We start from the raw sequence: 27,365 nt of genomic DNA on the forward strand, positions 1-27,365 counted from the left end.
ACGCATTATGCTGTCTCGACGGCTTCGCAAGAGGCGTGTTATTGTGAAGCATAGCTAATGCATTTAATCAAACATTTAGTCGTACTTCAAGCACAGTTTGAGAGTGCAGTAGTATTTATTAAAAGATCGTTTTTACTGCTTCATCAGACATACTTAACCTTGCTCCACGGTCTATGTTTGAAAAATCTGGGTCTATTGCTTGATGGCATGAGTGTTGTGGTTGTGCGTGTTGAGGTAGTGCCTGTTGGGGTAGTGCCGGTTGTGCTGAGGCAATCGCATTTACATTCAGTTGACGTTCCGGAAGAACTATCTGTCCCCGACTCTTCGGTTGTGCCTTGAGTAGTAGTAGTAGTAGTAGTAGTAGTAGTAGTTGGCGTAACATTATCGGGAACTTTCGATGCATCTGTCACGTCTGTTGGCTTTGGTACACAGTAGCCTTGAATGCACACCTGGAAAAGTAAGAAACTATAAACTGCTTGCGCCAGAAAATACCAGAAGTCCCTTTAAAAAATGAAACGAAGCAAAGCAACATAACGAAACAAACGCTAACATAACTTATCTGTTGGTCCAGTGGTTCTGTTTATGAAACTCTGGTTATAACTGCAAGCCTTGCGTATATTGCAATTTGCGCACGCTTCATAAGTTAGCGTCAAGTTTCTGAAGTTAATGCTTAACAGTACAGTCCTTTTTTTTTTATTTCACGACTTTCACACCCTCTCATCACAGCTGGCGCTGACAGGCACTCCGGCCCCCGTTTAAGCTACCATATATATTTAATAAAGTAGAATGCCACTGTAGCTCAGTGGTCGAACATCGGACGCGTTATTCGAAGGTCGTAAGTTTGGTCACAACTTTCCTGCCACTCTTGTTTTTGGTTAACATTGACAAGTACTTTTATTAACGTCCCACATTTTCCTTGGCGTCATCTGCTAGTTATCTATAATGTGTCTAACAAGGAAAAAAAACCCTTAAATTTGCACAGGGAAAGCGAGAATGCCATGAATCAACATCTTAAGATATCCTTTATTTCAATCGTCGAAGATGTGAAAACTTATTGAAAAATGGTATAAAGTGCAGCTTGTATTATTAACTGCAGGAACTGGTTTTGTGGAGCATACGTTTGAAGGAAAAGACCGCAGTCCCGGATATTTGTTCGGGGCGTGAGAATAATTTTGCAATGATTGAAGGACTGAAACAAGATACTGCGAAAAGGCTGATGATTCACAACATGTAAATGGAGTCGATAAATGTCTAGTACTTGTGAAGCTTTGCATCAGATTTCCATGGGCATTGAACAACTGGTGCAGAAATTTCACAGCAGAGAATTACCAGTTAGAACATATGAGCATGCTTGGTGCCAAAATCTGTATGCGTGAAGCCGCAGATTTTATGATTTTTCGTATTTTGGCGACATTACCTCACCTTAATTTCCTGAAACTTGGTAAGTCTATGTTCCTCCCCGAGGACTATGTACTTGAATTTCCTCAATTAGGAACTACATAGGTCTTAATAGACACCTTGAAAATGTAATGGAAATCAATGAAGTCGCGGCGTTCGGCGCGGAAACTTCAACTTCGTGTCGCCACCAGCATTTTCCTTCAGTGCGTTTCATCGCTCACCAAGCACGCTCTCGTGGCAAGCCTGGGAACTTTGCTACTGTGTAACAATAATTGCTGATGTGACACTCGTTTGTCTGTAACCCCCGTATTCACAAACGCTCCTCGACTCGACTTTCACCCTTCACTTGACATAGTTGAGCACTGCGCCACCGCTCGGTTGAATATGACGCTGCGCTACTCAAGAATCGCAGCAGATTATCGCTGATATGCAGTGACCTGCCGTGCCTAGAGACGGCGCTCCCATCGGCTTTCTCAAGTGAAGGTGAAGCGTTGAGTTAAGGGACGTTCTACAATACGGGGTTAGCGTCTTTTAAGACTGCTTTCACAAGGAGGACCATCATATAACCAAACATATAACTTGACAGAATGACTTATTACCTTGTAATTCCCGCACGGCATGTAGTCGAGAGCATCGTCTTTGGTTTGGATTGTAGTCTGATATACGCTGTCGTCATAAAGGCGATATGTGCGCCTCGTGTATGTGCACGTCACTTTGCACGTCGCTATATCCACCTTGAAAGAGAGGAGAGCCATGTTTTAATGGAATACAGTATAGCGAATAAGGTACGATCTGCAGCCTAGAATAAAGCTTACCCTTTGACAAAACTGACGTGCATGCGTGGCACGGATACACAGCTCTACTCTATTCTAGTACGCTTCAATGTGACCCTCCCTGCAAAATGTTTTTCGCAAAGCTACATATTTTGTTTGCACGGGCTCACACTATTATTGAGCCCGTGGTCGCTGGAAGAAATGTGTTGCGTAGCCTCAAGAGCAATAGCACAATTCTTAGACCAATCAGAAGTGTCATATAACTCAAATATAACGAATGAGAGCTATTCCTCGTTGTGGTTGATTTGCGAACAGTTCTTAAAACAAGTGTGTTGCACTGGCGCCGGCAATGTTGTTGTATTAAAATTTATGTTATAGCGCTCCCGTTTTGCTTATGTATTTGACCATTTAATTTTATTTTTCTTTTCTTATGATAAAAACATTCGAAACAACATCGTGTGAAGGCAAATAAATATCAACCAAAACAACAGCCTTCTTGAGCAAACTTATGTACTAAAGTATTTAAGCACACCCTGTGCATCCCTGCCAAGAAAAAAAATCGGCTCTTACTGTGACATCCCTAATCGTGGTGTTTGCTTTGTTAGTTAGGAGGCCCATGCAGAATTGCTCGAACGAAACCACCATCCCCGGATACGTGTCCCTCATAGAGTAGCCACTTCCATTGAACGCCCAGCACGTTGGTCCCCTGTAACTGCAATTAACGAAAGCACGCAAACAAACTTAGTTACATGTACCAGTTCCGAGCAGTTACTCACTCACTGAATAAAATACTTGAAATCAGCCTGCAAGGTTTCAAGGGGTGCTCCCCAATTTGTACAAGTATTGGTTCGAGGGTGATTTTTGCTGCAGTAAATTTGAAGTTTTGTGTCGAATCACTTCATCTGCTCTGCGGCAGCTGTTTATAACCAATAAGCAGCGGAGTCATTCGAATTCGTGGCTGATTACTGTGACCAGCCCTTCCACGTCACAGCATTCACTTTTTAATCCGGTTTATTTCTTATGGCACTGCTCAAGAAGCAGGCACTCATTTGATGAGTGCCTGCTTCTGTGCCACCTTTGCAACTGTGCCACCTTTGATGATTACCAGCATCCTGGAGGATGCTCTGCTCGGCCTGACAAGGCGCATTGAATCCTGCTAACTTTCATCAACAAAACTGATTTGACCTCACGTTACAAGCATTTTTTTTCTTCGTGTTACTGGCACTTGTTTTCGTCCACTTCCGTGTCGTTTGCTCACTTCCTGTTTTCTCTTCCTACGAGTTTCCCCCGTTGCAAAAGGCAGGCGGGTGTTGCGCCCCTATTGGTGTTTGTTGTCAACCTGTCCCCTTCAAGTTTCTCAAGATTGTTATATTGCGACAGCGTTAAAGAGCTCGTGTCGCTGAAAAAAATGAGTGATGCAAATAAACAAATTATAAAAAACCCTGGAGCAGAGTGGGAACCAAACCAGGGACCAAACCAGGTGATTGTGATTCCGCTGACGATCACGGATGCTCAATGAAACCTTCATTTGTTTGCTAGCTCAGTGACACACGTTTTCCAGAGCTCTGAGTGTGTCTAAGTTCTGGCCTGCTTATTCTGGATGTTATATAGAACGACGGCAGTACGTAAAATAATACCCTCGCTCGTAGAGAAAACCACGTTTTAATCGTGTTTAACGTTTTAGCGTACTCACGTCAGCACGTGTCTTATCTGCGTCACGCTGCACTGAGAGAATCGATGATGTGAAGGCCCATTGTTGACGTAGCTCATGATGAAACCTTGCTTCCACGGGCATGTCGTAGCGCTCGGATGCCCGGGCACGTCCGACTTCGCATCTTCTCCGTCGTGGCTTGCTCCGAGGCTTGAGCATGCACATAATGAGGAGGAAGAAGACCGACGTTGGAATTTAAACACTCGTGGACCTATCCGGAAAATTAGGCGACCGCTATTTCCACGGTATAAAACGGCATTAGCTACGTTCGTATATTGCCCGTACAACTTAGAGCTTCCTACAAAGCCAGTTCCTCAACTGTAAACTAAAGTTTGGCCAATGATTATAATGTAGCAATTATGACGTCAATTGTGACGTAAGTTTCAATTTACTGCCCAATTAAAGCAGTATAGATGAAGGTAAAAAGTATGTCATTACGCTTTCATTGGTCTATTCGTCTGCTCGGTTCATGTGGTAAGGTCTAACAGAAAAATAAGGCACTCGCAACAATTTCATTTCTTTACACCTCTTTGCGCGTTCGTGCGCGCGCAATACAAAGATAGTGTGCGGGAAGTGGGAGGACTGGTCTTCGTTTACGTGTCATTCGAGAGTGACTCTATGACTAATTGTTGATCCACCATGTACGGTATATTGCCACGTGCGTGTGGTTTGTTTAATAATTGCTTATCCTTTCGTACGACACCATGATTACGTTATTCGAGGGTGGAATTAGACAAGGAACTAGCCAGCACAGTCCATTCGATTACAAGATTTTATATTTTTGCTTTCATATTACTTGAGCTTAAACTTACAGATGAGCAAGTTCATGGGTGAATGTGTGTGCGCCGGTGAACAGTCCCGGTTTGTCTTCTCCGAGTGCTACGTAGGCATTGGTACAAATTCCTGATAGAAAGCCGATTCCTGAAACGAATCGGCTTTGTCAACCACAAAACATGTCACTGTTGCTGAAAATAGCTTTCAAAAGCCGCAGAAACTTGAGGCCATGATAGCCACATTGAAGTTAAAGGCATGCTAGCGAAGTAAATAGTATATGAATCGAAGAACAGTTGGCTTGTGTTTGAATGCGGTAATATTTTGACTACGTATTGCTTATATTTGGCATACCTGATAAAATTCAATATCAGCTGCCCTTATGTTTTAAAAGCTTTATGTTAAACCAGAAACACCCGATGCCTGATCAAATGCTACATACCGAGTATGAGGCATCTGCGATCGGTGATTTGGTCGGCCAGCTGTCACTTCATGATCACTGACATACATTCGTGCTCATGTTATCTTCTCTGATTAAACCCAAGTTTTCAGTCTGCGCTTTTTTTTTTTCGCTTTGAGTTCCGTTAGTTGGCGCTGCCAATATTTCTGTACAAATTTATACCAACTATCCCGCTTTTCAGCCCTTCTGCTATAACTGACATACTGTAGCACTGGAGTGCACTCAGAAGACTGAACATAAAGACGGAGCAGTTGCTCTGTGACGTCTTGATCGTGACAGGATGACCTCATAGAGCGCCTGCTGAAGTGTCCTGTACAGTAGCGCTGGATCTCCCTTCCACAAGAAAAAAATTTAAAGAAACTTGGAGGACGCTCTGTGTTTGCTTTCAGGAGTGTGAAGTGATAACGTAATCAGACAGAGTGCATGTCACTTTCCTAATTGCTAGCCTCGCTTTGCCTTTTGGTGCACACCGAAACTGATCCGCAATAACAAGTTCTGGCATCTTCCGGCTCATCTATTCATGCATGCAGTGAGTGTAAGAGGGAAGATTACACAATTTACTGCATAAAGAGATGCAGCTTCCCTCTATCGAGTTGTCCTTGACAAATCGTGCAATAATCGATCACGCAAGAATCGGTTATATTACGTATTTAGTCTTCATTTCATAACTATCTAAACCAAGTTATAAAAAAAAGATGATGCAATGTCTCCAGAGAAAGCATACACAAAACTATTTGTTCAACCACTGCTCTCATTCATCTTTCGCTACAGACAATGCCATGGCCTCTTCCAAATTTATAGGGTCAGCCCCATCGAACTTCTCCGCATAAACGGAGCGGGTATGTTTGACCTTTCGCTAAAAACAAAGCTCTGGAAAAAAAACGAGCGACTGTTAATACAGTCATTTTCTCTCCTGTAACGCCGAATGACTAACCAGAAATTTGTTTACTATGTCCTTTGCGAAATGCTCACTGCCCGATGACTGGAAAAATTCACAGGTCCTGCCAATCCACAAATTGAGTAGTGAAGTCTATGTCACTAATTATCGTCTGATATCGTTGACAGTTTCATAACTCAGGCAATAAAGGGTTAAACACATAACTAATCATCCATTGAGCATCAAACGCAGGTCGACCTTATTCCACTAGACTTTTCAGATGCATTTGTCCGCGTTTCGCATCAAACGCTAATAAAAAATGGCGGACAACAGTAGATAATGGACCGATCACAAACATAATTAGCGCATATCTGACCAATCGTACAATCAGTCAACAAGCACAAACGAGCAAACATCGGAACTAACAGAGCTTCGTTTAGAGTGCCACAGGGCAGCATCTTACCTACTATACTATTCTTAATTTTTAATAATGATGTGTCCTAATTCATTGGAACAGACATGAAGCTTTTCGCTGACGACTGTATCATTTTTTAACGAAATTAACTTTCAGATCACATGGTACTCAGTAATGTCCTCTTATAAGTGTCTGAAGGGTGCATGAAATAGCAGGTGAACATAGTTTAAAAAAAAAAGTCAGCCTTGTGAAGAATATCTCGTAAACAAAACTTACATTTTCCCAACACTATGGATGACACGCAGCTAATTTTCCTCAAAAAGCAAAGCTATTTCGTACTATTGATGTCTAGTGACCTTAATTGGGCAATGCATATTAACTACGTTACATCTTCAGCCTTGAAAGGAATCTTTTTTCTCATATGTCTAATAAGTCTAATCCAGCTGACGTTCTTGTTTTGCTGGTGTAATTTGTTTAATTTAATTCTTCATTGAAGTTGTATGCTGTAGCGTGATGTATTTTTTCTATATCAAAATATTCTCTATTTATTGAAAGGCAGCTGGAGTGGTTAATAATTTAGTAAAATTTTTTGCCTGACATGAAAGTTTACTGTCTGGATGCCATAAATTTGTCTGCAGTTGACGCAGTGGGAGCTTAAAAGTACGAGAAAGAAAACTTGTCCTCTTCCACACACGCAAACGTGTCGAAAATGTAGCTCTAGAAACAAACTAACCGGAACTACGTCAGTAAAGGTACCTTTGACGGAGCCACTTGCTCTCCGATAGAAGGCTCCCGCTACTCACTAAGCTGAACTGCGAGGGTTCCGCTCATTGATTGGGGGCAAAAGTAGGCATTTTTGCGTTGATTTTGCAGAAAGAATACAATTTCACTCCATACTGTCCAACAAACAGTGTCTTTTGTATCTTCACCCATGACCACCGTGCATGCCTCCGGCTACCCGTGTGCTTCCGGAGCCAATCTTGGAGGCCACTCTTTGGCAGTGCAGCGCAAATGATTGGACATATTTAAGATGGCATCACCTCATTCACTCAGCATCTTAAGAAGCCGTACCATCATGTCCTCTGTTCTTTATATATTTCTTTTATCAAAAAAAGCTGCTTGCATTTACCTTTCCGAACTCTCCCACTCGTTGAACTCGGCAGTAATAAAACTGCGGTTATCTACTACAAAGTCGATTTTTAAATATTTCAGCTTCCTTCGAACGTCTATTTCCAATTTTCATTCTTCAATTCGCGAGGTATATGAAAAATAAATCAGCAAACAACACCTAAAGAATACTTACCCAATCCGGCTTCAGTAAGTCGACCATCATGTATAGTGATCACATCGTATCTGCATTTTTAGGGAGGAGAAGATGTATATACGGAAATGTGTAAGATAAACGATGGCGCAATCTACCGTGCAACAATCTACAGTGCTTAAACACGCAGTACCCCGATAGTAGAAATACGGTGTCCGGCCGACCAAAGTCATTCTTGCGCTTCACGGCGTATTGTTGAAATTGTTTAATTGTCAATTCGTCGAACAAATATCCATCTTCAGTTACGACAGCATATGGTTCTTTCTGGTAGAGGTAAAAGAAGGCGTCATACAGATTTCGAAACATGATACTATCACCATTAGAAGCTTGTACTGAAGCAGTGAACTTACCTCATCTTTTTCCAAACCAACGAGTACTAGTTTGACCTTAGGATTGGTAATCGCTTCAAGTCTCAGGTTTGCCTAAGTGCCAACAACAACAACATCAGTATCGTTATATCTTATGCCCACTGTGGGATGACGAATTATTAATATCCAATTTGCCCAATCTTTTACGGCTTCATCAAGTTTTAACCCTGCGAACTACTTGCTCTAGTCTATGTATATACCGCAAGTACCATACACAATACATACGTTATTGAAATGACCACTGGCATGGCTTTTGTAGTGCCAGCGCTTATTTGTAATTGGAGAAAATGATACAGTTTATTTTGTGATTGCCAAAACAAACTACGGCTGAGTAATTTTCAACATTACTGTCAGCCTTGTTTAAATTCACGTTTATACTCTTATCTGCTCACAGGTATTCCAAACCAGTTTCATTCAAACAACCTATAAATATTTATTGATCAGAGGTGCTAAAAATTTAGCCTTGACCTCCCTCCTTTTCCCCACCACAGCTCTTCCACGGAAGTTTTTGATATATATATTTCATGTTGTCATCTCTTTGAAGAAAAATGACCTTACTGGTTCACAAGCACTCATAAGCAAGTCAAAAGTACATTATAAAAAATGCCAAGAAGAGCACCGATTACGTGATCTTAATATTATTGTTGTATTGACATCATGGTCTATAAACATTATTTTAGGCTGAAGGACTCGTGAATCGACTTACTCAGATCGAGCCATAAATCTGAGTCTGGGAGAGTAGTGTTTTGGTGGGTTTGAAGTGAGTCCGGTTGAAGAAGAGTAGAAAAGTTTCGCAAGTGTGAGTGTGAGTCCAGCTTAGAAAAAAATGTTGGTGAGGGAGTCAGAGCGAGTTCTCAACACAAAATGTGGTCTGTGAGTCAGTGTGAGCTCCCTCGATTTTTGCCGACCTGTGTTGCTGACATCTTATTGGCGAACACCTTTCGTACTTCCATGACTTACTGATACGCACTGGCGAAGCAGAAAAAACAGACTGGAGCTCAAGCACTGCATCACCAGAACTCCAGTGAATTAAAACTTTTTAATAACGCTGCCAAAAAACATTAAGAGGACATGCTGTTTGGGTCGTACGTTTTTTTTTATCGATGAACAAAAGTTATGAGAAAGTTTGCACTTACAAAGTTGACCATGACACAAGCGTACCATATCAGATACGTTGTTTCCTTGTAATAAGCGATATGGCGCTTTCCTGTCACAAAAAATACTTCGACATAGATGGTATCAGGAACCGGCGTCGGGCGTCCATAGGCCCTTTCGCTTATCTTTGCTCGACCTGAAATGCAGTATGTTCATACTCAGAAAGACCAACGCTAAAACCCGCCACAGCACAACAGATAGTGCTTGCGTTACAAAACTAAGCAATCTTTGCCAAAGAGGCTAGTATGCGTTCTTCAGCGCTGTTTAGTATGCACCGCATAAGTCAAACAATAGTTCTGTCGATCTTTTTTTTATATATTGTATAAAAAGAACAGTTGGATATGAACTACAGCTATCACCACACGCTGTTTAGTTAATAAAAACATTAGTGGCATTTGCCTTATCGGGAAAACGTGGGCAAGTGAAGTACGTCGTGTGTGGGCTAGACCTACCTTTTTTTTTCTTTATCAGCGCGCTATTTCCTTTCCTAGCTTTTTTTTTTCGTACATGCCTGGAATCGGACCTTGATGCAAATCTATTTATATATGGAAAGTAGTAACTCTCCTCCATATGCTCTCTGAAGTGTCCAAACCTTATCGATATCCTCCCCCAAACGGTCCCCGTGCAGACGCTGGCCCTGCGCCACTTTCTTATCAAGAATGCTATGCCACGCTGATAAGACGCACGATGTCCGTGACCTTTCTAGAGTGGCGGCCCGAAAGGCGAGAGAGGTGCACGGTGTGGCGACTCGGTTAAAAGAATGGCGGTACTCTCCAAAAAATATCAAGGAACTTTAGATAAAAGGGCATAGGAGCGCGACACTTCTAATATTACAGGCAACAGTGATGGTTATGCCTTCATATCCAGTCAACAATTAACTGTCGTCACGTTAAATGTGGAGTCACCTCACAAAAAGTTGAATTGCTGTATTAGAATTGTTCACAAGCTCGCCATCGAGATAGCATCACCTATGGGAAAATGGTGCTTGCAAATATGCATGTATGCGGCGTACTTTCTCGAGAACCGTATTCAAGTACACTGCACAGGCTTTGTATAATAGACATTTGTGAGGTGCAGCGCTAAGAAACATACGAACGAATACGCATGGTAGACAACATGGGCGTATGCTATAATCTGTATTTCTTTCGCCAAAGCAAATGTGTGTCATAATCACCCGTAATTCATTGTGACAATTAAGATTTGCTAAAACTGACAGTGACATCGCCATTTGTTAGTTCTAGCAAAATGTAATCGTGACAACTAATTTCAAGCGATGATAACGCATATATTTGCTTTGGTGAAATACAGACTTTAGTCAGCGCCTGTTTTTTTCTACTATGCGAATCTTCAAGTGTGTTGCTTAACGCTGCACTCACAGGAATGTCTGGCCATAAACTCGCACAAACCAAAGCTCTATTTGAGCAATTTTATGTATTCTTATATACTGTAGATATTTTTTCTTTCTTGCTTTCGCTCGAACTGTAAGAACAGCATAATTGTAAATAATCACAATGTAAATCAGCAACCAGTTTGTTCGTGCATTAACAAGGGTATCAATAAAATTCATGACGTGCTTTGAAAAAGAATTAAAACGCAGTGACTGAGTGTTCTCATTGTTGTATTGTTTTTTTTTCTGGAAGTAAAGTTTCTAAAACTCAAGCGCAAACTACAGTATCAAAGTTCGACAACGAACTACAGCGTCGCCAGGGCTCCGTATGAACTTACTTACACCTCGTGTGCGGAAAAATAAAATGAAGGCATTCATGGCGTTCTAGGAAACCGTGTGACGAGTGAAGCATGTAAGCTTTAAAGGTCCAGTTCCAATAAAAATTTCACATTCGTTGAAAGTTACTGCAAAGAGTGTAGATGAACAGATTTCATGTCAGTTCAGTATGCTGCTTGTATTTGTCGTGGCCTCTTGCATGCGCCAATTAAACCCTGTGAATAACCTCTGACGGCTGTCGCTTTCAAAAAAATATATTGCTTTGTGCAAACCTGACAGTGTGTGTCTAGAAGCAACTCACTTCTTTCTGTGGTCTTTAGGGTCTTATCCAGCATATCGTCTGCGTCGATCTTGTAGATCATGTGGGGAATGGTGTCTTCTTCCGACCTTTCCGAGACAGGCATCGGTTGAATCCTGTGATGAGGACCTACAAGCCCTCTCTGCGGTAAAACAAGTAGTCGTTATGCAGGTCATCATATTCGTTTGCTTTTTTTAACACCGAAGTTGCTCGAGGTAGAACGGATGACCCCTAAAAACTATCATCATGGTGGGGAGCACAGATATTGTGCAAAACTCGCTACGCAACTCTCGTGCCCTAATAATGAAGGCGGGCATGAATTAGGAGAAAGTGGAGGCAGAAGACCAAAATGAGATGAACAGATGATAAAGAAGAAACATGTAGCGTAAAAAGACAAAAAAAAGCGAACAAAAAGTAAGTGAATCAACACAGAGACCTAAAGGAATAGAAAGAAATGTAGAAAGTAACCAGGCAAAGACAGAGAATCAAAGAGAGTGATATAGAGCTGGACAGAAATAAAAATCGCGACATATCCACGGAGTGAATGATGAGTGAAGCGAAGCGTCCATCCGTCGGTCCATGCTTCCGTCAGTCCATTCTTCTGTCCATGCGTCCGTCCGTTCGTCCATGCGTCGGTTCGTTCGTCGGTCTGTCCATACGTTCGTCCTTGCATGCTTCCGTCCTATTGCATACCCTTCCAGTGTGCAAACGCCAACTAGGAACTACTACGAGAAATGATGAGATGGTGCCATCTATTATACTGTTCGGGATGTACTGCCGGCTACGCCTGGCCCAGGATAAGGTTATACTAGCAGCTTTGCCCCTAGAGAAGATAGAAACTCATCGGTGTTAAACAGAATACTTCATAATTGACCAGATTCACTGCGCTGAACTTGGCGCGTTTTAAGGCGAACTTCGCACAGTGACTTTAATATCTTGTAATGACACGCCATCCCTGTGGTCATGACTGCCACGCCAACAAGTATACATACAAGCTTCGCCCGCAAAGCCATGGCGCGCTATATTCAATAACCTGTAAGTAAAAAAAGCCGTGCAAGCTAGGTTTCTTTTTGAGCTGTAAGCACTTTTCTCTGCCAATGTAAACGCCACACGCACAAAAAACTAAAGGTTCGTCATGCCTGTTGGAAGTGTGGCTTCGTGCGCAGCAGCGATGTCAAAATCCGTGAAGAAAGTTGCCAGGTTTTGCAAGTTTCCTACTTCAAACCAATGACAAGAACACGTGTTTGTATTGATACTCCAAATACTTAAAAAAGCGCGAACAGTGCTGGACTTCTCACAATTTTCTAAAACCCTGTGAATCGCCAGCTCTAGGGAAATTTCTCTAGCGAGATGGCTCAGCGCTCTCCCATAGTTGAGTACGAAGTACTCAAAATCGTTAAACATTTTTGTTTCTAAACACAAAATCTTGATCGCTAAACACGCTTATGGCACTCATGGTATTGCCTTAAAGCTCTTCGAGCCTTACTTATCGCATCGAGCGCAATATGTAGAGTTAGCAAAAGAAAAGCCCAGTTTTCAGGCTACGAGAGTCGTAGTTCTGCAGGGGAGGATCCTTGGGACACTTGAATTTGTAGTACACGTAAATGGTATGCCAAGCAATTCAAGACAGGCTAAATTTATCTCCTATAGGGAAGACACAGCAATGTTTATTACAGCTGCATCAGAAACGGAGCTTCAGCATCAAAGCCATATGACGCAAAAGAATTAAAGCAGTGGGCTCAAGCAAACCGTTTGCGAATAAACACCAGCAATACAAAAGTTATGGTTTACACGCAAAAAGGCAAGCAATTACAATATCCTATAGAAATGAAGTTTGATATTATACCTAATCGCTTACTGGCCTTTCATATTCTGCCTAATCACTTCTCAGCCAAAAGTCTGAGAAGAGATTGGTTGCGAATAATTTAGAAATTGTTAACACGATGTCCACATTAGGCGTGAAATTTTCTAAACACGATCACGTTGGAACGATAACGTTCAACATTTTGGTAATAAGCTCTCGTCTGCTGTGTAAACAATAGCTGACTTTAAAATTTTTCTTTCAGTTAATATAAAATTTGCTTTACAATGTTCTAGTGTTTTTGATACTGCAATATTGCAACCTCGTTTGGGGCGCGACTACAAAGACAAATCTTACAAAATCGCATTTGCTCCAAAAAGAGCCGTGCGATAAATTGCCAATGCTCCAGACTCGCTTTCTACGGAAGATCTGTTCGTAAAGCTTGATATTCTACCCATTATTATAGGATCATCGTTAAAATTTAATCAATAGGTCATTCCTTAAATCCAATAAATTGATTGTAGTTCTTGCTCGCTAATCTAATCGTAAACCGCAGTGTTGCCACACTAGACATAAGAAAAAACGGCATGTCCTTACATCTCGAACCAAATATGACGAACAATCATTAAAACAGCGTGCCCATCTTGTTTTATGAACTTACTAACGTAAAGCTTGATCTGTGAATTTCCAACCAAGCAATAGGACTAGTTGTGCCAGGAAGATGACTAACGTTGTGTGTGCTTTTCTTTTTTTTTTCGCTTGTGTTGAAATCATGTACAACATGTTATCAGGAAAGGTATACATGCGTATATTACCAGTTTTTTTTTTTATTTGAGTGTACACCTTGCGTACCCGATGTGTACTGTTTGAATATGCGTGCGTATTGGGTATGAAGTGTATATACGCATTATCCACATTTTCATACTTACGTACAGACTTTTTGCCTATTCTTGAATATGTATGCATACATACTTTCTGTATTCATATTCATACTTTGTTTCGTCTCGCGCATTACTTTGTTTCTCGGTTTTGAATGCCTTGCGCTTATTCATCATATTTTTGCAATATGCTGCTGTCATTTGTTAAAGAGTGCAGTTCCCCTGTCAAGTTGCAACATCTTTCAGTTCTGTCTCCTCTTTTTCAGTGCGAAAAGAAAATGTGATTGATTGACTGATTGATTGGACTACATAGAAATGAGCTATTGTTGCATGGGATATCTATGGCATTTCCCTCTGGGTAGGACAGGGTTGGCTAGGGGGGGGGGGGGGGGGGAGAGCGCGCATTTTTTAGGTTGTAACTGGCAACAGTTACCTCTATAAAATGCGACAGCTACTTGCACTTGACTATGCAGGTACCTCAAGTTGAGGACAAATGTACACTTCTGTGTTATATTCGCCATTCTGATGAACAGATTGATTTGCTTAGCGGCACGGCAGGAAGAAAAAAAGTCACAGCTTTGCCGCAAAGATGGAGCAAGGAATGCGATAGCAACAAATTTGAACATCACGCGCAGAATGAAAGGCAGATCAAAACGTGCTGCACGTTTTTCACGCACAAAGGACGCACGAAACGTACTCACTTGTACATATTGACGTGAATAAGTGTCTCAGTTGTTTCGCTGTATCTGAAAAGCACGCCCTTATCGCAAACGGGGGCTGTGCAATAATTGCAGTGGCCTTTGCGAGCCCGGTAACTACAACAGAATCGTTCCGAAGAAACTCAAAGGCCAGCCAAGACGTGCGATTCTCTCCACTGCAAAATAAGGGTGCGCGATCGAGCGTACACCCTCTTATTCTCTACCCGGTTCAAAGTACGCGTGAGATATGAGAGCCGCCACGCGCTCACTGCGCCATCTTGCTGATAATGCTGAAAACACGATAGCTCCCACTCGAGATGTCCGCCAACAACGGTAGGTGGTAGATAGGAATAGCTTGCCGTTTTAACGTTGGAGGAAGTACCTCTCGGTGGCTCAGTGGTTAACGCCTCGCATTCATGATGCGGAGGTCCCACGTTCGATTCCGTGCACCAGAGTCCTTTTTCTGAGATTTTTTTTTCTTTCTTGCGTTTTCATATATATAGATACGTATACATATACGGTGCATGACATCGATGTCGACGTCGACGCCCACGCTGACGCCGGCGGCGAAATCCAAGCGAGAGTGTCCGTATAATTGCTATCGCAATGAAAGCATGAACTTGTGGCAATGGTCGTTCAGGCATGCGCCATTTGGGTGCCCATGGGTCATAGCAAGCGTGACCGACACTGATGCACAGGGCGTGGAAGTGGTGCTCAGCGAAAACCACTAGAACGAGAGGCCAACATGAACGCCGTTGTTGACTTGCAGTATTCACACAATTCCAGGTCGACCCATTTTGTCTCAATTTGAAATGCCGAACTAGCAGCTTTGGTTCTAAGGTCAAGAAATAAAGCGTGCTGTAGCATAGTTAACATTATGTTCATGTTCCGACTTTACTTGCCACATATAGCATATTTTCTGTGTGGAACGCAGACACCCTGAAACTATTCACGGAATAATTTCTGAAAATGATCACCACGTATTGTCGCAAAACCAGCTTTTATGCATATTTTGCAAAGTACTGTCATTAAGCCATCTTTGCGCACTACAAATGGTGTTTTTACAGTCGCATTTCAAAAAAAATTTCTTTATCAAAAGCACGCCTTTTTTGTCGTTAGATTTCAGATGGTCAACTTATATTCAAGATGACTTAAAATTGTAAAATATTGTGTTTTAGCGCAAGTGTAAACAAATGATAGCGTCCCGTTTGATAACATTCTCAAACATCGTTGTAGTTTTCTTTTATCGTGATATATAACTATCATTTATTCAAATAAAACAATAGTTTAACCTATAGTTAACTTGTACGTACCATGCTCACTCCCTTGGCACTCCTGATTACTTCTACGGTGGCGAGTTGCACTTCATCTTCGTACAGATTCTTGTTGATGTCTTCACCGTCATACTGCGAAATAATCACTGTCACAAGGTTGCTCGCAATAAATGTGACGCCACATCAAAGATAAGCTCAGTGAAAGGACGTTTTTTTTTTCCTTGACAGTGTTTTACTCTTAGTTTTAGATGACCAGTCAAAAACGGGAAAAAAGCGCGTGTTATTCAAACAATCAGTTTAAGTATAATTTCTCTCTAAATTTGGATATCACAAGTTTATCGTTTCTCATGCAGAATAAAAAAATTTTCGCCATTTCCATCAGTGTGAAGGCAGCATACAGAGGGAGTTGTACAGCATCCCAAATTTTTAGCTACAGTACGCGAGCGACTGTGTTTTTAGTGTATATTAGCCGTATGACTGAATTAAGTTTCGAAAAGGGGGAGGGCAAATGCAAGCCCACATACCACATGACCACATAAGAATCTTTTGCCCCGGCACGGTGGTCTAGTGGCTATGGCACTCGAGTCACTGAACTGAATCCCGGCGCCGGTGGCTGCTTTTTCAATCGTGGAGTAAATGCAAGTTGCCCATGTACTTATATTTTTGTTTCAAGTTAACAAGACACGAGTGGTCAAAATTTCCGGAGCTCTCCACTACGGAATCTCTCATAATCATGTCGTGGTTTTAATTATGTCAGGTCCCAGATACTGTTAATATTTTGTTGAACATTTTCGGCACTTCGTTTTATCATGAAACGCTGACACGCGGAAAAGTCACTGCTTCGCACGACAGAGATTTGGGTGACTGTACGCATTCGGCTTAGTGTTGTAAAATATAATTTCCGATTACCACTACCTTCTTCGTCTTAATATTTAAGCCGGTCCAATAATATCCATATTGTACGTAATAACGGACATTACGAGATGATTCTCAGCAAACATTAGAGCCTGATTTGGTGAATTTGTTGACAAAGTGGATCACTCACAAACTGCGTCACAGCTCTGCCGTTTTCCTCCGCCAATACGCGAACCTTTGGTGCCGCAACCGTGGCCCGTCTCAAGTTCAGCGTGAGGCCCTCGTGAATGCGCATAGCGATGCGTCCATCCGACGACCGCTCTTCAAGGAGCCTCGGGTAAACACGCCTAGGCGTTTCGGAGCCTGCATCAGAACGTATTCCGATTGTTTTAGTCAATAATTAACTAATTATCTATAAATTGATGAATAGGTATTAAGCAAGTATGCTGCACCTTAGAACAGCAGAGAGCCGAGCTAATTTGTAAGGATTCATAAGAAAAGCTGGTAAGGCGTCGAAGCTTGGCAGTAAGAAAAGGAAGAAACTGGAGAGAGAGGAAAATCGGGTATGTTAACTAGCCTAGAAACACTCTTATGCTACACTACTCTGCAGAAAAGGGTGTGGGAGATTGAAAGAGAGTAGGAGAGAGAGAGATAGAGAGAGAAAACGTGAGAAGAGAAGCACAAGTATTCACGAATTCCCACTCACCGCATTCACAAGATTGCTATTGGTCTATAACATGTGGTTATAGACCGATAGCGATATTGTGTGCTCCCTCTTTCACGTTTTTTCTCTCTCTATCTCTACATCACTTTCGATCTCCCCTAATTTTTTGTCTTCAAGAATTTCACCAATGCCTTCGTTGCATCTTGTCAAAATTATGTAAACGGACCTGTATAAAAATTCCCATGTATGGCTACACCAGGAATTGGGAATAAAAAAATCACAATTAATGCCCACCACATACGTACATAATAGCCTGACATGCTCAATTTTATTTACACTTATATTTAGGAGAGGCCTATATATGACTGCAATGAATGGATGTCAAACTTTATTGTAAGTCCCGAGGTACACGACTCCACGTGAAACGCGCTGCTTCAACCTAGGGACAGTCAGGCCAAGCCCGACCGTAATTGTGGGCCTTCCGGACAACCCACAGCTTATCGCGGATGGCCACTTGTCTTCGTTGGATTGCTCTGTGCCCCGTAACGATGGGCAACGCCAGAGCGTGTGGTCTAGACCAGCGAATTCATCGTAGTGCCTGCAGGAGCTATGTGTGGCAAAATGGATATTTTTATATATAGTCATATATAGTTGAGTGCTGTAAGCTTCATTGACCATGACCTCTCAAGTCTGAACTTCAAAATTTCGACTTAGATAAACTAGACCACATACCAACGAGGACAGTAGTCATCTTGAAGGACGCCTGCGCTACGCCTCAAGAGTAGAACGCGATAGCGTGAATGGGCCCCGTTCTGTCACCTTTCCAAGTTGGTAGCCTCACTTCGCTTCTCGTTGACCATTTCTGCAGGAGCAGGAGTGTGTAGGCTACTTACATTGGACGTTTAAAGCTATCATAGAGCGTCTACTGCAAGTACATTTCCGAAGTGCCTACTACGTCGTAACTGCTCCGTTTACGTATCTGCGAAGCACCCGCTACGTGTCCGTGAGGTAGATTGCGAACCTACGAATTGGTTCACCTTGTTGACGTTTTTGTTGTGATTATTATCAGTTATATTTCAGCGCAGTGTCATGGGTGGGAAATTAAACCAATCATTGGTGCAATTCACTCTTTGTGACGCCTGGTGCGATTCTACACTTCTGCCACGTAATGTTGCATGCTTGAAGGGGTCTCCTTCTATTACAGTATATTCATAGTGTTGTGTTGGACACAGTTCTAAGCAATAGCGTGGTTGTGTGGTAAAACAATCTTTCAACGCGGGTGGCCTGGTTTATGATTCTTACTCTTGCCAAAGATGTTTATTTTTGTTAATTTCATCTATGTTAATGTTTTGCTTGCGAGCAACGCTGCATTTTCAGTTTGAGCGAAGAGCGCGGACACCGGTATAAAGGTAAAACGCGCTCTCGAAGACTGTCGCATTAACGCAACGCCAGTCTGAACACCACCTCATGCTTTTACTACAATGCTGAAGCAGAATCTTCCTGTTTGTGAATTTCCAAATAATACGTAACATTTTAGAGTTGTATTATTCAACTAACTTGACGTAACACAAATGGACATTACCCATCATGAGCCCAAGTTATTCCAATATTACATAAAATAGTCCAAGTATGCGGGGTATGATGGTGCATATGTTCGGTTCACCTTTACTAGCACCCGTTGCATGATATGGCTATTAGTTGCTGCAACTGCAGTTGCCCTACATTCGTTCCATGATGGCTACCTCATGTTACGCTTTTATGGTCGCACGAACACGTGCGTCAACAGACGTACACAAACACGGAGATTACAATATTTAGAGACAGAAGCACTTGTCAAGCCAATAAAATCAGTTGAACTTGTCTGTAAGGCATCACAGACAAGTTACCCTTTTCTACAAGTACTGGTCATGACAACAGATCAAGCACGCGATTCATATAAGGCAACTAAGATTATACTTTTTCTATTACAGAATAGGCTAACCAACGAGAACCACCGAATGAAATTTGAGTGATTATGAAATAGAGATGAGTCTTTCAAACTGCTTTCCATTTATCCTAATCATATACTAGTGCAAGTCCCGCACCTCGTAAAAGCATGAAAGAGCGTACAAAGTGCCCTATGAACTTGTGAAGATGACTAGGTACGCAGACTTACAAGGATGTGTTCGGAAATCATTATTAAACGCAAGTCCACAAAGGACTAGTGGCCTTTATTTTATTAAATTTCATGTGTTGGGCTTATCCACGTCTCCGGAAGACAAAGCACTTTGGCATATGACAAGCTAACGTCGGAGACGACGTCTGACACGTGCATAGGTAGACACCGCACATTGACGCATGCTAAGACCAAGTCTGCCCTCAAAGCCACATCTGCACAGGTCTTCGCCACGTGCTGCACACTGTAGCCGTCAGAAGGGCGAGTCAAGCGTTCGTCGATCTTTGAAGTAATGGGCTTAGATGCCTCCTCAAATGTGAAAAGTGAGTTGGCGGGAACAAGAGTGTTGGAAAAACTTAAGTGATGACATAATTTTAAGACAGTTTCATAACGTCCCGTTTTGACGCCATATAGCTCATCCCATGGCGTCGTCAAGACGTCATACGTCACCTGAAAGTTTGCTGACACCATTACGTCACTCGGATGCCACATGACGTCTTCGCATGGTCTAAGAAGGACCGATCCAGTATGCAGTGCCAAACGCCATTGGCAGCTGAAGCAGAGAGTTGCGGAGGGGGTAACTACAGTCGACTGATAAAAAAATGGATTTCATCTTCCGCTAAATTTATGCGAATTCATGAAAGACCGCGTAACTTTTTTTTATTGTTTTACTAACGCGAATGCCAAAAAGACAAAGGGGGTGCGATGCTCGCCAACCTCAAGCACTGATATTTTTGTCCAGTATTTTTCATGTATTTTCATAATCACGACATATTTTTTTCTCTAATCAGTCATCATAAGGCTCTTTCCTTAAAAACGTTCATACGAAGCTCCGTTACTGAAATAGCTTTAAGAACTTCAGTGCACTGTCGAACGAACTAATCTCTCGGTCACAAGAGAGAAATACTCTGAACCCTGTTTTAAAGTAAAAGTTGTGAAGCTGGTACTGTTATTTTAATCGCATGGCGCTGGCTACAGGGTCAGTGTAGTGGAAGTTACTGCTACACAATGTTCGAGGTAAGAAAACTACTAGGTCACCCATGCGCGAAATTGTAACTTTTCGGTGAGCTTAAACAAATTGGTAGGTTCTTTGTAACGATCTAACGAACTGCATTCCTATTTCTTGTTTTTACGTCACAAAACCTAAAATTACATGGAAACCAAAGCTGCCTATCTAGTACATCCGGTCAATCAAAAATCAAAGACGCAACTGGAGCTCAACTTCTGCGCCAACAACTTGCATCTCATCAAGTAAAACATAAAAAATTAACACAACCGTTGTGACAGTCTCAAATGGAATGGGCACTGAGTTAGTACAAGTTTGGTTAAGAAATGTCACCGTTGGCTTGTAATAACGGCTGCCTAGCCTGTAAAGGTGAACGAGGCCTTTCAACGAGTTTGGGTAACATGAAGAGTAGAAGTGATTAAGCAATCTTTGAACAGGAAATATCGCTGAAGCCAAAGTTTCAACATTCGGACTTGTATTCTTCAAAGCAGCAACTAGTTCCTATGGCAATGTCTCTATGCGCGTTTTGCAGCACGTTTACGTATGCAAAACGTACGTAAACACCCTACTCAGGAAGTCCGCTACTGCTTGAAAAACGTGACGCAAGGATGAAAATAGTCTTCATTGTGTAGTGCTTGTCGGTGTTTTAAATTCTACTATACTGTGAATCTGAGAAAATGCTTAGCACGGGCACCCAGCCATTCTTGATCGCCCCGCCGCGGTGGTCTAGTGGCTAAGGTACTCGGCTGCTGACCCGCAGGTCGCGGGTTCAAATCCCGGCTGCGGTGGCTGCATTTCCGATGGAGGCGGAAATGTCGTAGCCCGTGTGCTCAGATTTGGGGGCACGTTAAAGGACCCCAGGTGGTCGAAATTTCCGGAGCCCTCCACTACGGCGTCTCTCATAATCATATGGTGGTTTTGGGACGTTAAACCCCACAAATCAATCAATCAAATCAAATTAACTATTCTTGATCGTAGAGCTCCCACTGCTCCGTTAAGCAAACCGTCGATGACGTCAGTGTTTTGGGGCAAGCATGTAAGGTTTTCTCTACACGAGTACACTCTCCTTGGGGAGATAATCACAAACGTGGTGTGCTACATGAGCATAATTTTTTTCGCCATGCACTTTATGAACTTCCTGCTTGTTACCGTGGTTTAGGTACATGTCATCTGCAGCAAGTTCTGTCAGGTTTTCCAACTTGCAAATGCACCTCTAAAGAAGAGTTGATGAGAAAGGACATTGTGTGCCTGTCGAGATGACGGTGCCCCCTCTTCCGTGGTGCTGAAGTCAACCGCACGTTTCGGGCACATTTTTTGCAATCGTGTATTATTGGGATTGCTTTTTGGTTATTTCTAATAATCATACTATTTTGAACTTTGTTCTTTGTTTTAATCGTTTTTTTAGCCTTGATAGCATTATGACTTGTATTGAGTGCTTTACTGTGAGCATGGTCACGCCATATTAAATCTATGAATGAGAAAGCCTGGCCCCTTAATTACTAAGCACTTAAAAAAGAAGACAAAACAGAAACTGACGGAGTGCCACGAATTCCAGTAGCTATGCACCAAGGAACGAAGACAAGAAAAGCAGGAAGGTCAATCAGACGCCTGTCCGGTTCACTATCCCACACGGGGGGGAGAGGAATGAGGGATAAAAAGAGAAAGAAGGAAACGTAAAGGTACCAAGGAGGTGCATCCTGCTTGTACCATGCTATGTTTCATCCTGGTGCGTACCAATGGGTTGACATGGTATGCCATTTGCTGCATTGACGAAGACGGGTCTGCCTGTCCAAACGTTGACTTCGGTGACATTTTGTATTCAAGGATTGTTTCTTCCCTGATACCTAGCTATAGATCCAAGATTAGTGGGGGATTCGCCTATTTTCTTGATGCACTCCAAACACGTTGTTGCTCGGTGGTTACTACCGCAGTATACTTGTTGTGTGTTACTGCCATAATTCGGCAAATTCACGAGTTGATTCTCTTATATCCACATCTGGCCGTGAGTTTGAGTGGGTAATGTTTTGGAGAGTTCGAGTTCGATATAGTGAGGTTGAGAATAATTTTGATAAACTTGAGTTCCAGTGGGCTTTAAGCTCAAAATCTATTTCTTGAGTTAGTCTGGGTGGGCTCCAAATTTTTTGCTGGCCTATGGGTATTACTTTGTAGTAAGACCTAATGTGACTTTAAACTTGTGAGAAAAAAAGTCATAACCTTACCTTCTGAAGGAAGTATTATGAGTATGACCAAGCCTACTAAGCGCATGATGACCGAATGCAGAAATCAATAACACACTCAATGTCGTCCTTTGCTGCTCACGTATGTTAACAACGAACTGCATTCGATGAAGACAATGAACACAATAATGCCTGCATTGATTAGAAAACGAGGGTAAAGTATTCTGGGAAGAAAAGTCAAGGCTATGACATTCGATGAAAAGTTTCCCCGCTGATTCGTCCCTGAATGTGAACAGAATATGAAGGGTTGATTAGTTTACTTTAACATTTACACTGGATTAAGTTCAAAGAGTTTGCTTTCGAGTACAGTTGTGGTCAAAATGCCGTCATTGAACTGCGTGATCAAATGCCCTCCGCACTTGTAGTTCCAGAGTACAAAATGCGACTGATACTTCACAAAAAAAATGTTTAAAAAGGATGTTGTATATTGAGAGTGTTACGAGTGTCTTCACTCGGGTGTTTCAAGAAATGAGTGCGGAAGTTGTCAAAGTTAACAAAAGTATAGTGTTTGCTCACTACCTTAATGATATTTTTCTTCTGGTGGTAATACTTTAAGTACGTTGTGGACATTATTACAACACCAAATAGAAAATCAATGGATGCATGTCACGTACCATTCACCAAAAAAAAAAAGAATTTTTTTTTTTAGTTGGCATTATGACTTGTCTACTTCGATAAAATCAATCTTGCTATTAAGAAACAAAAACAATTCACACTACAGGTCTCTGTCTTTTATGGCAGAATGATTATATTTCCCGCATTCATTTTTCTTTCCTTGGAGTTTTGTGCCACCAATACTCTCTTCCTTACTTATTTCTATGGTGGGCAGGTTCAACTTTTCATTGTGGTCCCTTAAACGCAAGCTTTCATGTAGCTCGTGCCCAAGCGCACCCCTGTGTAGATATTCTCGCATTCGATGAGCATTTCCGATGGAGGCGGAAATGTTGTAGGCCCGTGTGCTCAGATTTGGGTGCACGTTAAAGAACCCCAGGTGGTCAAAATTTCCGGAGTCCTCCACTACGGCGTCTCTCATAATCATATGGTGGTTTTGGGGCGTTAAACCCCAAATATCAATCAATCATCGCATTCGATGAGAACATGCTTCGTTGTTCCCAGTGCATGTGCATTGTTCTTCTTTAGTGAATATAATTTTGTAACTACGCGTTTCAAGGCAAACCAACCTCGCTTCAAACAGTAAAGCGCTTCCCCTTGAAATATTGTGAAATTCTTTCCCCATTAGATAGCTTTGCCTTTTCGGGGGCCACTCAGAGCCGGGGTTTTTTTAGCAGATATTTTGGCGTGGTGTCGGTGTCATTGGATGTGAGCAAAAAACCATCTTGTTCGTGACCGAAAAGTTGAAATATGCAAATAACATATTTTCCGGGTTTAGAGCAAGGATCAAACTCGAGCCCTTTGCCTGGCAACCAGGTGTTCTACCGCACAGTCGCGTGTCTGCTCGGAAATGCAGGGAAAATAACTTCTTCTGTTTGAAAGTGCAGGGAAAATAACTTCCTCTGCTTGGAAATGCAGGAAAGCAACTTACTCTGCTTGGAAATGCGGGGAAAGAAACTTCCTCTGCTTGGAAATGCGGGGAAAGAAACTTCCTCTGCTTGGCAATGCTGGGAAAGTAACTACATCTGCTTAGAAATGCAGGGAAAGTAATGTACATGCTTTACAAACATACGCCTATTGTATAAAGGCTTCACAATACATTTAATATTGCAGTAACATTTCGTAGCACATGCGCAAATTGCTATCGGACGTCAGAACATGTGGTTATCATAACGACGCCGCGGTTTAAAACCGGCGACCAATTACAAAAGGCACACAGTTTACGGCGCATAGCAAGTTCCAGACATTTTAGGCGCATAATGTTTTGTTGTTTGAAGCATGCTGCCCATTACACAAAACGCAGCCTTTTCACTGACGCGAGTCGCGTTCAAATTTATTGATTACATTATAGTAACCCACATTTAAAACTTCTGCGGTGACGTCATGCAGTAACAAGTTGAACTAAGTGGTTGAAGTATATACGCACTAACGACACAATACCGCTATAGCGTCCAACTTCTAAAAGGGAAGCTTTTGTCGCCCCCCACTTTTTTTTTTACATTAGCACTTAGGTACCCCGTGATGGCAGTGTACATAGGACCATCCTTTTCTACTACCTACGATTATTATTATAATGTTATTGGTTTGAGGCCCCAAAACTGCGTTATCATTGAGAGACGCTGTAGCGCAGGGCTCTAGAAAGTTGGATCATTTGGTGTTTTTAACGTGTACTGACATGGCACAGTACATGGACCTCTACCATGTCGTCTACATTTACTACCTGTTAGTACTATACTACTGCTAATACAAATATACTGGTATAGTGGTTCCACTCCATCGTAATCGCTGTGTGTTGGAGCTTAAAGCTGCTCTACTGTGTCTACTGTTTAAATCAGTCGAGAGGCTTTCAACACTTTCACTGGGCTTTCCGAATACCTGCGACCGTCTCAAAAAAAAAAAAGGTACCTCCAATTACGTCCTACAAATAAGAAAACAATTGTAACCTGTTGAACTTTCAACATGACATGGGGGTTTAACGTCCCAAAACCACCATATGATTATGAGAGACGCCGTAGGGAATTTGGGTTTTCCACTGCGGTGCTACAGTGGTTACGGTGCTCCCCATAGTTTCCTAATATACAGTAGAGGGAAATCTGGCGCTAGTGTCTATGGGAGCTGCAACGCACGGCGCTTCAGCGATCATGGGAATAATGGGTAGTACACACATTTGTCTAATCTTCGTACTTCTGGCCTGCTTTTGGCTCCGTGTGTGTTCGTGTGGCTTGGAGTTGTTTTCTTACGAAACATAAATCAGCAAATGTTCAGTGGTTGCCCTTCACCACCTTATTTTTTAAGACTTACCTTTCTAAACCCGGTCACGAAGTTCAAAAGAGTAGAATCTTTCTTTCAAAACAAAGCCGAAACACAGCAATAAACGAAGCCGCAAGTACGATTCCCCACCCGCAAGTACGAAGACTAGGCAAATGTGTGTACTGCCCATTATTCCCATGGTCGCTGAACAATCGCAGCGCCAGAGTCTCCTCTAGTTAATTTTAGGAAACTGTATGGTGCTTCCCTGTTGAATCTAAACTCGTCGGTTCGATCTCGGACGCCACGGTCGCGTTTTTATAAATGCGATATGGTAGAAGCCCGTGTAGTGCGCTATGCAAGTGCACATGAAAAAACGCCATACGGTCGAAATTTCTCTAGCCCTCCAGAACGGTGCCCCTCATAATATTATAGGGGTTTCGGCACGTAAAATACCAGAAATTATTACTTTTACTACGCACAAAGTGTGTTCGTGCACACGTCATATCATAACCTTAATTGTAATATTACCTCCCCCCTTTATGACAGCTAAGATTGAAAGTATCACAGCACGCATTTAAAGTACCTGACCAGGGGCTTAATACCTTTACATAAAGCAACAATAGTTTTTAAGATATGTTTACTAATAATCCGACCATCTCACCTTCAGTGGGGTGTATCGAGAGAGCAGAAAAGCAGGCTAAGGAGAGTACACTGTATTTCAACGATGAAATCGCCATGCTTCCGTGTATCTTGTCATGCGCTCTGTTCCAACTTCAGAGCCAGGTATAACCGGCTAGCAATTGCCTACCCATTTTATCCGCAATGAACACTCAGAGGTCGTGTCATTTGAGTGAGACTACCTTAACGATCTATAAGTTGACGGGGATACACACAAAAGGTTGACCTACCGTCGCACATAAGGATTTTAGCGAATGATCGCCCGAAGAGAATAATCATGTGCATAAATTTCGTGACAATTCCACCAATGACATTTCAATGTTAAAACTTTATACGAACAAAGTGGCAAGAACAATGAAACGTTAGACGCAGTAGCGAGACGCTAAACGAGAAATTAAAATCAGCTGCCTAAATAGGTCGCCAAGAACTTCAACGTGATGCTTTTTTGGGGGGGCTTCAAATACGAGAGTTCTTCAACGATATTTGTTCCTTTACATTCAGAGTATGCAATGGCAAAGCTACGTCCCAAAATAAGCGCAAAGGTGCATGCCAGCAGGTTATCATTATAAATCTTTAGAGGTGGAGAATGACCACAGTATTTTACGTGCAACAGATTGTTAACGGTGATCAGCTCGCCTAATTTAGGATTCTTGTATACCACGACATAGTGTTTTACTCGCCTTTATTAGGCCTGAAAGACGTGGCCAAACAAGCCACATCCCAAGCGCTGGACCGATTCAAGAGATGTTACCACAAACGATGAAGAACGCGATGTGATAATGGTTAAGTACAGGTTGTGAGGAAGAGTCTTGCAAATGCCCGCACTCATTTCCTGCGAATGAGAGCGGTCATACTGGCCGCAACTTGAAGGTACGGAGAACGTTTTGTAAAAGGTTTCATATACGAGACATGCACTGTCTGGGTGGTGTCATAAAACGAAATGGCGGCAATTGTCATGACACCAACCATGATGATGCTGATTACGAT

At 42.2% G+C, this 27,365-nt stretch overlaps 2 protein-coding genes across 5 annotated transcripts in view; one reads left to right on the forward strand and one right to left on the reverse strand.

Annotated features, from left to right (window-relative positions):
• LOC119164059 (uncharacterized) overlaps nt 1-27,365 on the forward strand; it is a 236,684-nt gene that overhangs the window by 52,282 nt on the left and 157,037 nt on the right. The window lies entirely within an intron of this gene.
• Nucleotides 97-26,516, reverse strand: LOC119164057 (venom metalloproteinase BumaMPs1). Of its 2 annotated transcripts, none has more exons than XM_075870918.1 (13): nt 26,362-26,516; nt 16,967-17,139; nt 15,961-16,053; nt 11,274-11,412; nt 9,231-9,385; nt 8,077-8,148; nt 7,860-7,990; nt 7,709-7,758; nt 4,695-4,803; nt 3,865-4,032; nt 2,742-2,883; nt 1,998-2,132; nt 97-449 (listed from the first exon to the last, which is right to left on the reverse strand). In XM_075870918.1, the coding sequence occupies exons 1-13, from the start codon at nt 26,435-26,437 to the stop codon at nt 144-146; spliced, it is 1,749 nt and encodes a 582-aa protein (XP_075727033.1). In that variant the 5' UTR covers nt 26,438-26,516; the 3' UTR covers nt 97-143. The 2 variants fall into 2 exon arrangements, with proteins under 2 accessions (XP_075727033.1, XP_037272062.2); XM_037416165.2 differs by lacking the exon at nt 26,362-26,516 and adding an exon at nt 22,821-22,972.

Source organism: Rhipicephalus microplus, chromosome 8, assembly GCF_043290135.1.
Source record: "Rhipicephalus microplus isolate Deutch F79 chromosome 8, USDA_Rmic, whole genome shotgun sequence".
In the NCBI taxonomy this organism is placed as follows: Eukaryota; Metazoa; Arthropoda; class Arachnida; order Ixodida; family Ixodidae; genus Rhipicephalus; species Rhipicephalus microplus.

What these genes read in the sequence shown, in the direction of transcription:
- LOC119164057 (XM_075870918.1), bottom strand. Translation starts at nt 26,437, where the DNA reads ATGGCGATTTCATCGTTGAAATACAGTGTACTCTCCTTAGCCTGCTTT. An exon ending in ACTTACTGAAGCCGGATTGG is followed by an intron (nt 4,804 to 7,708) that starts GTAAGTATTCTT and finishes GATTCGTTTCAG; the next exon opens with GAATCGGCTTTCTATCAGGA. An exon ending in CCACGATTAGGGATGTCACA is followed by an intron (nt 2,133 to 2,741) that starts GTAAGAGCCGAT and finishes CTCTCTTTCAAG; the next exon opens with GTGGATATAGCGACGTGCAA.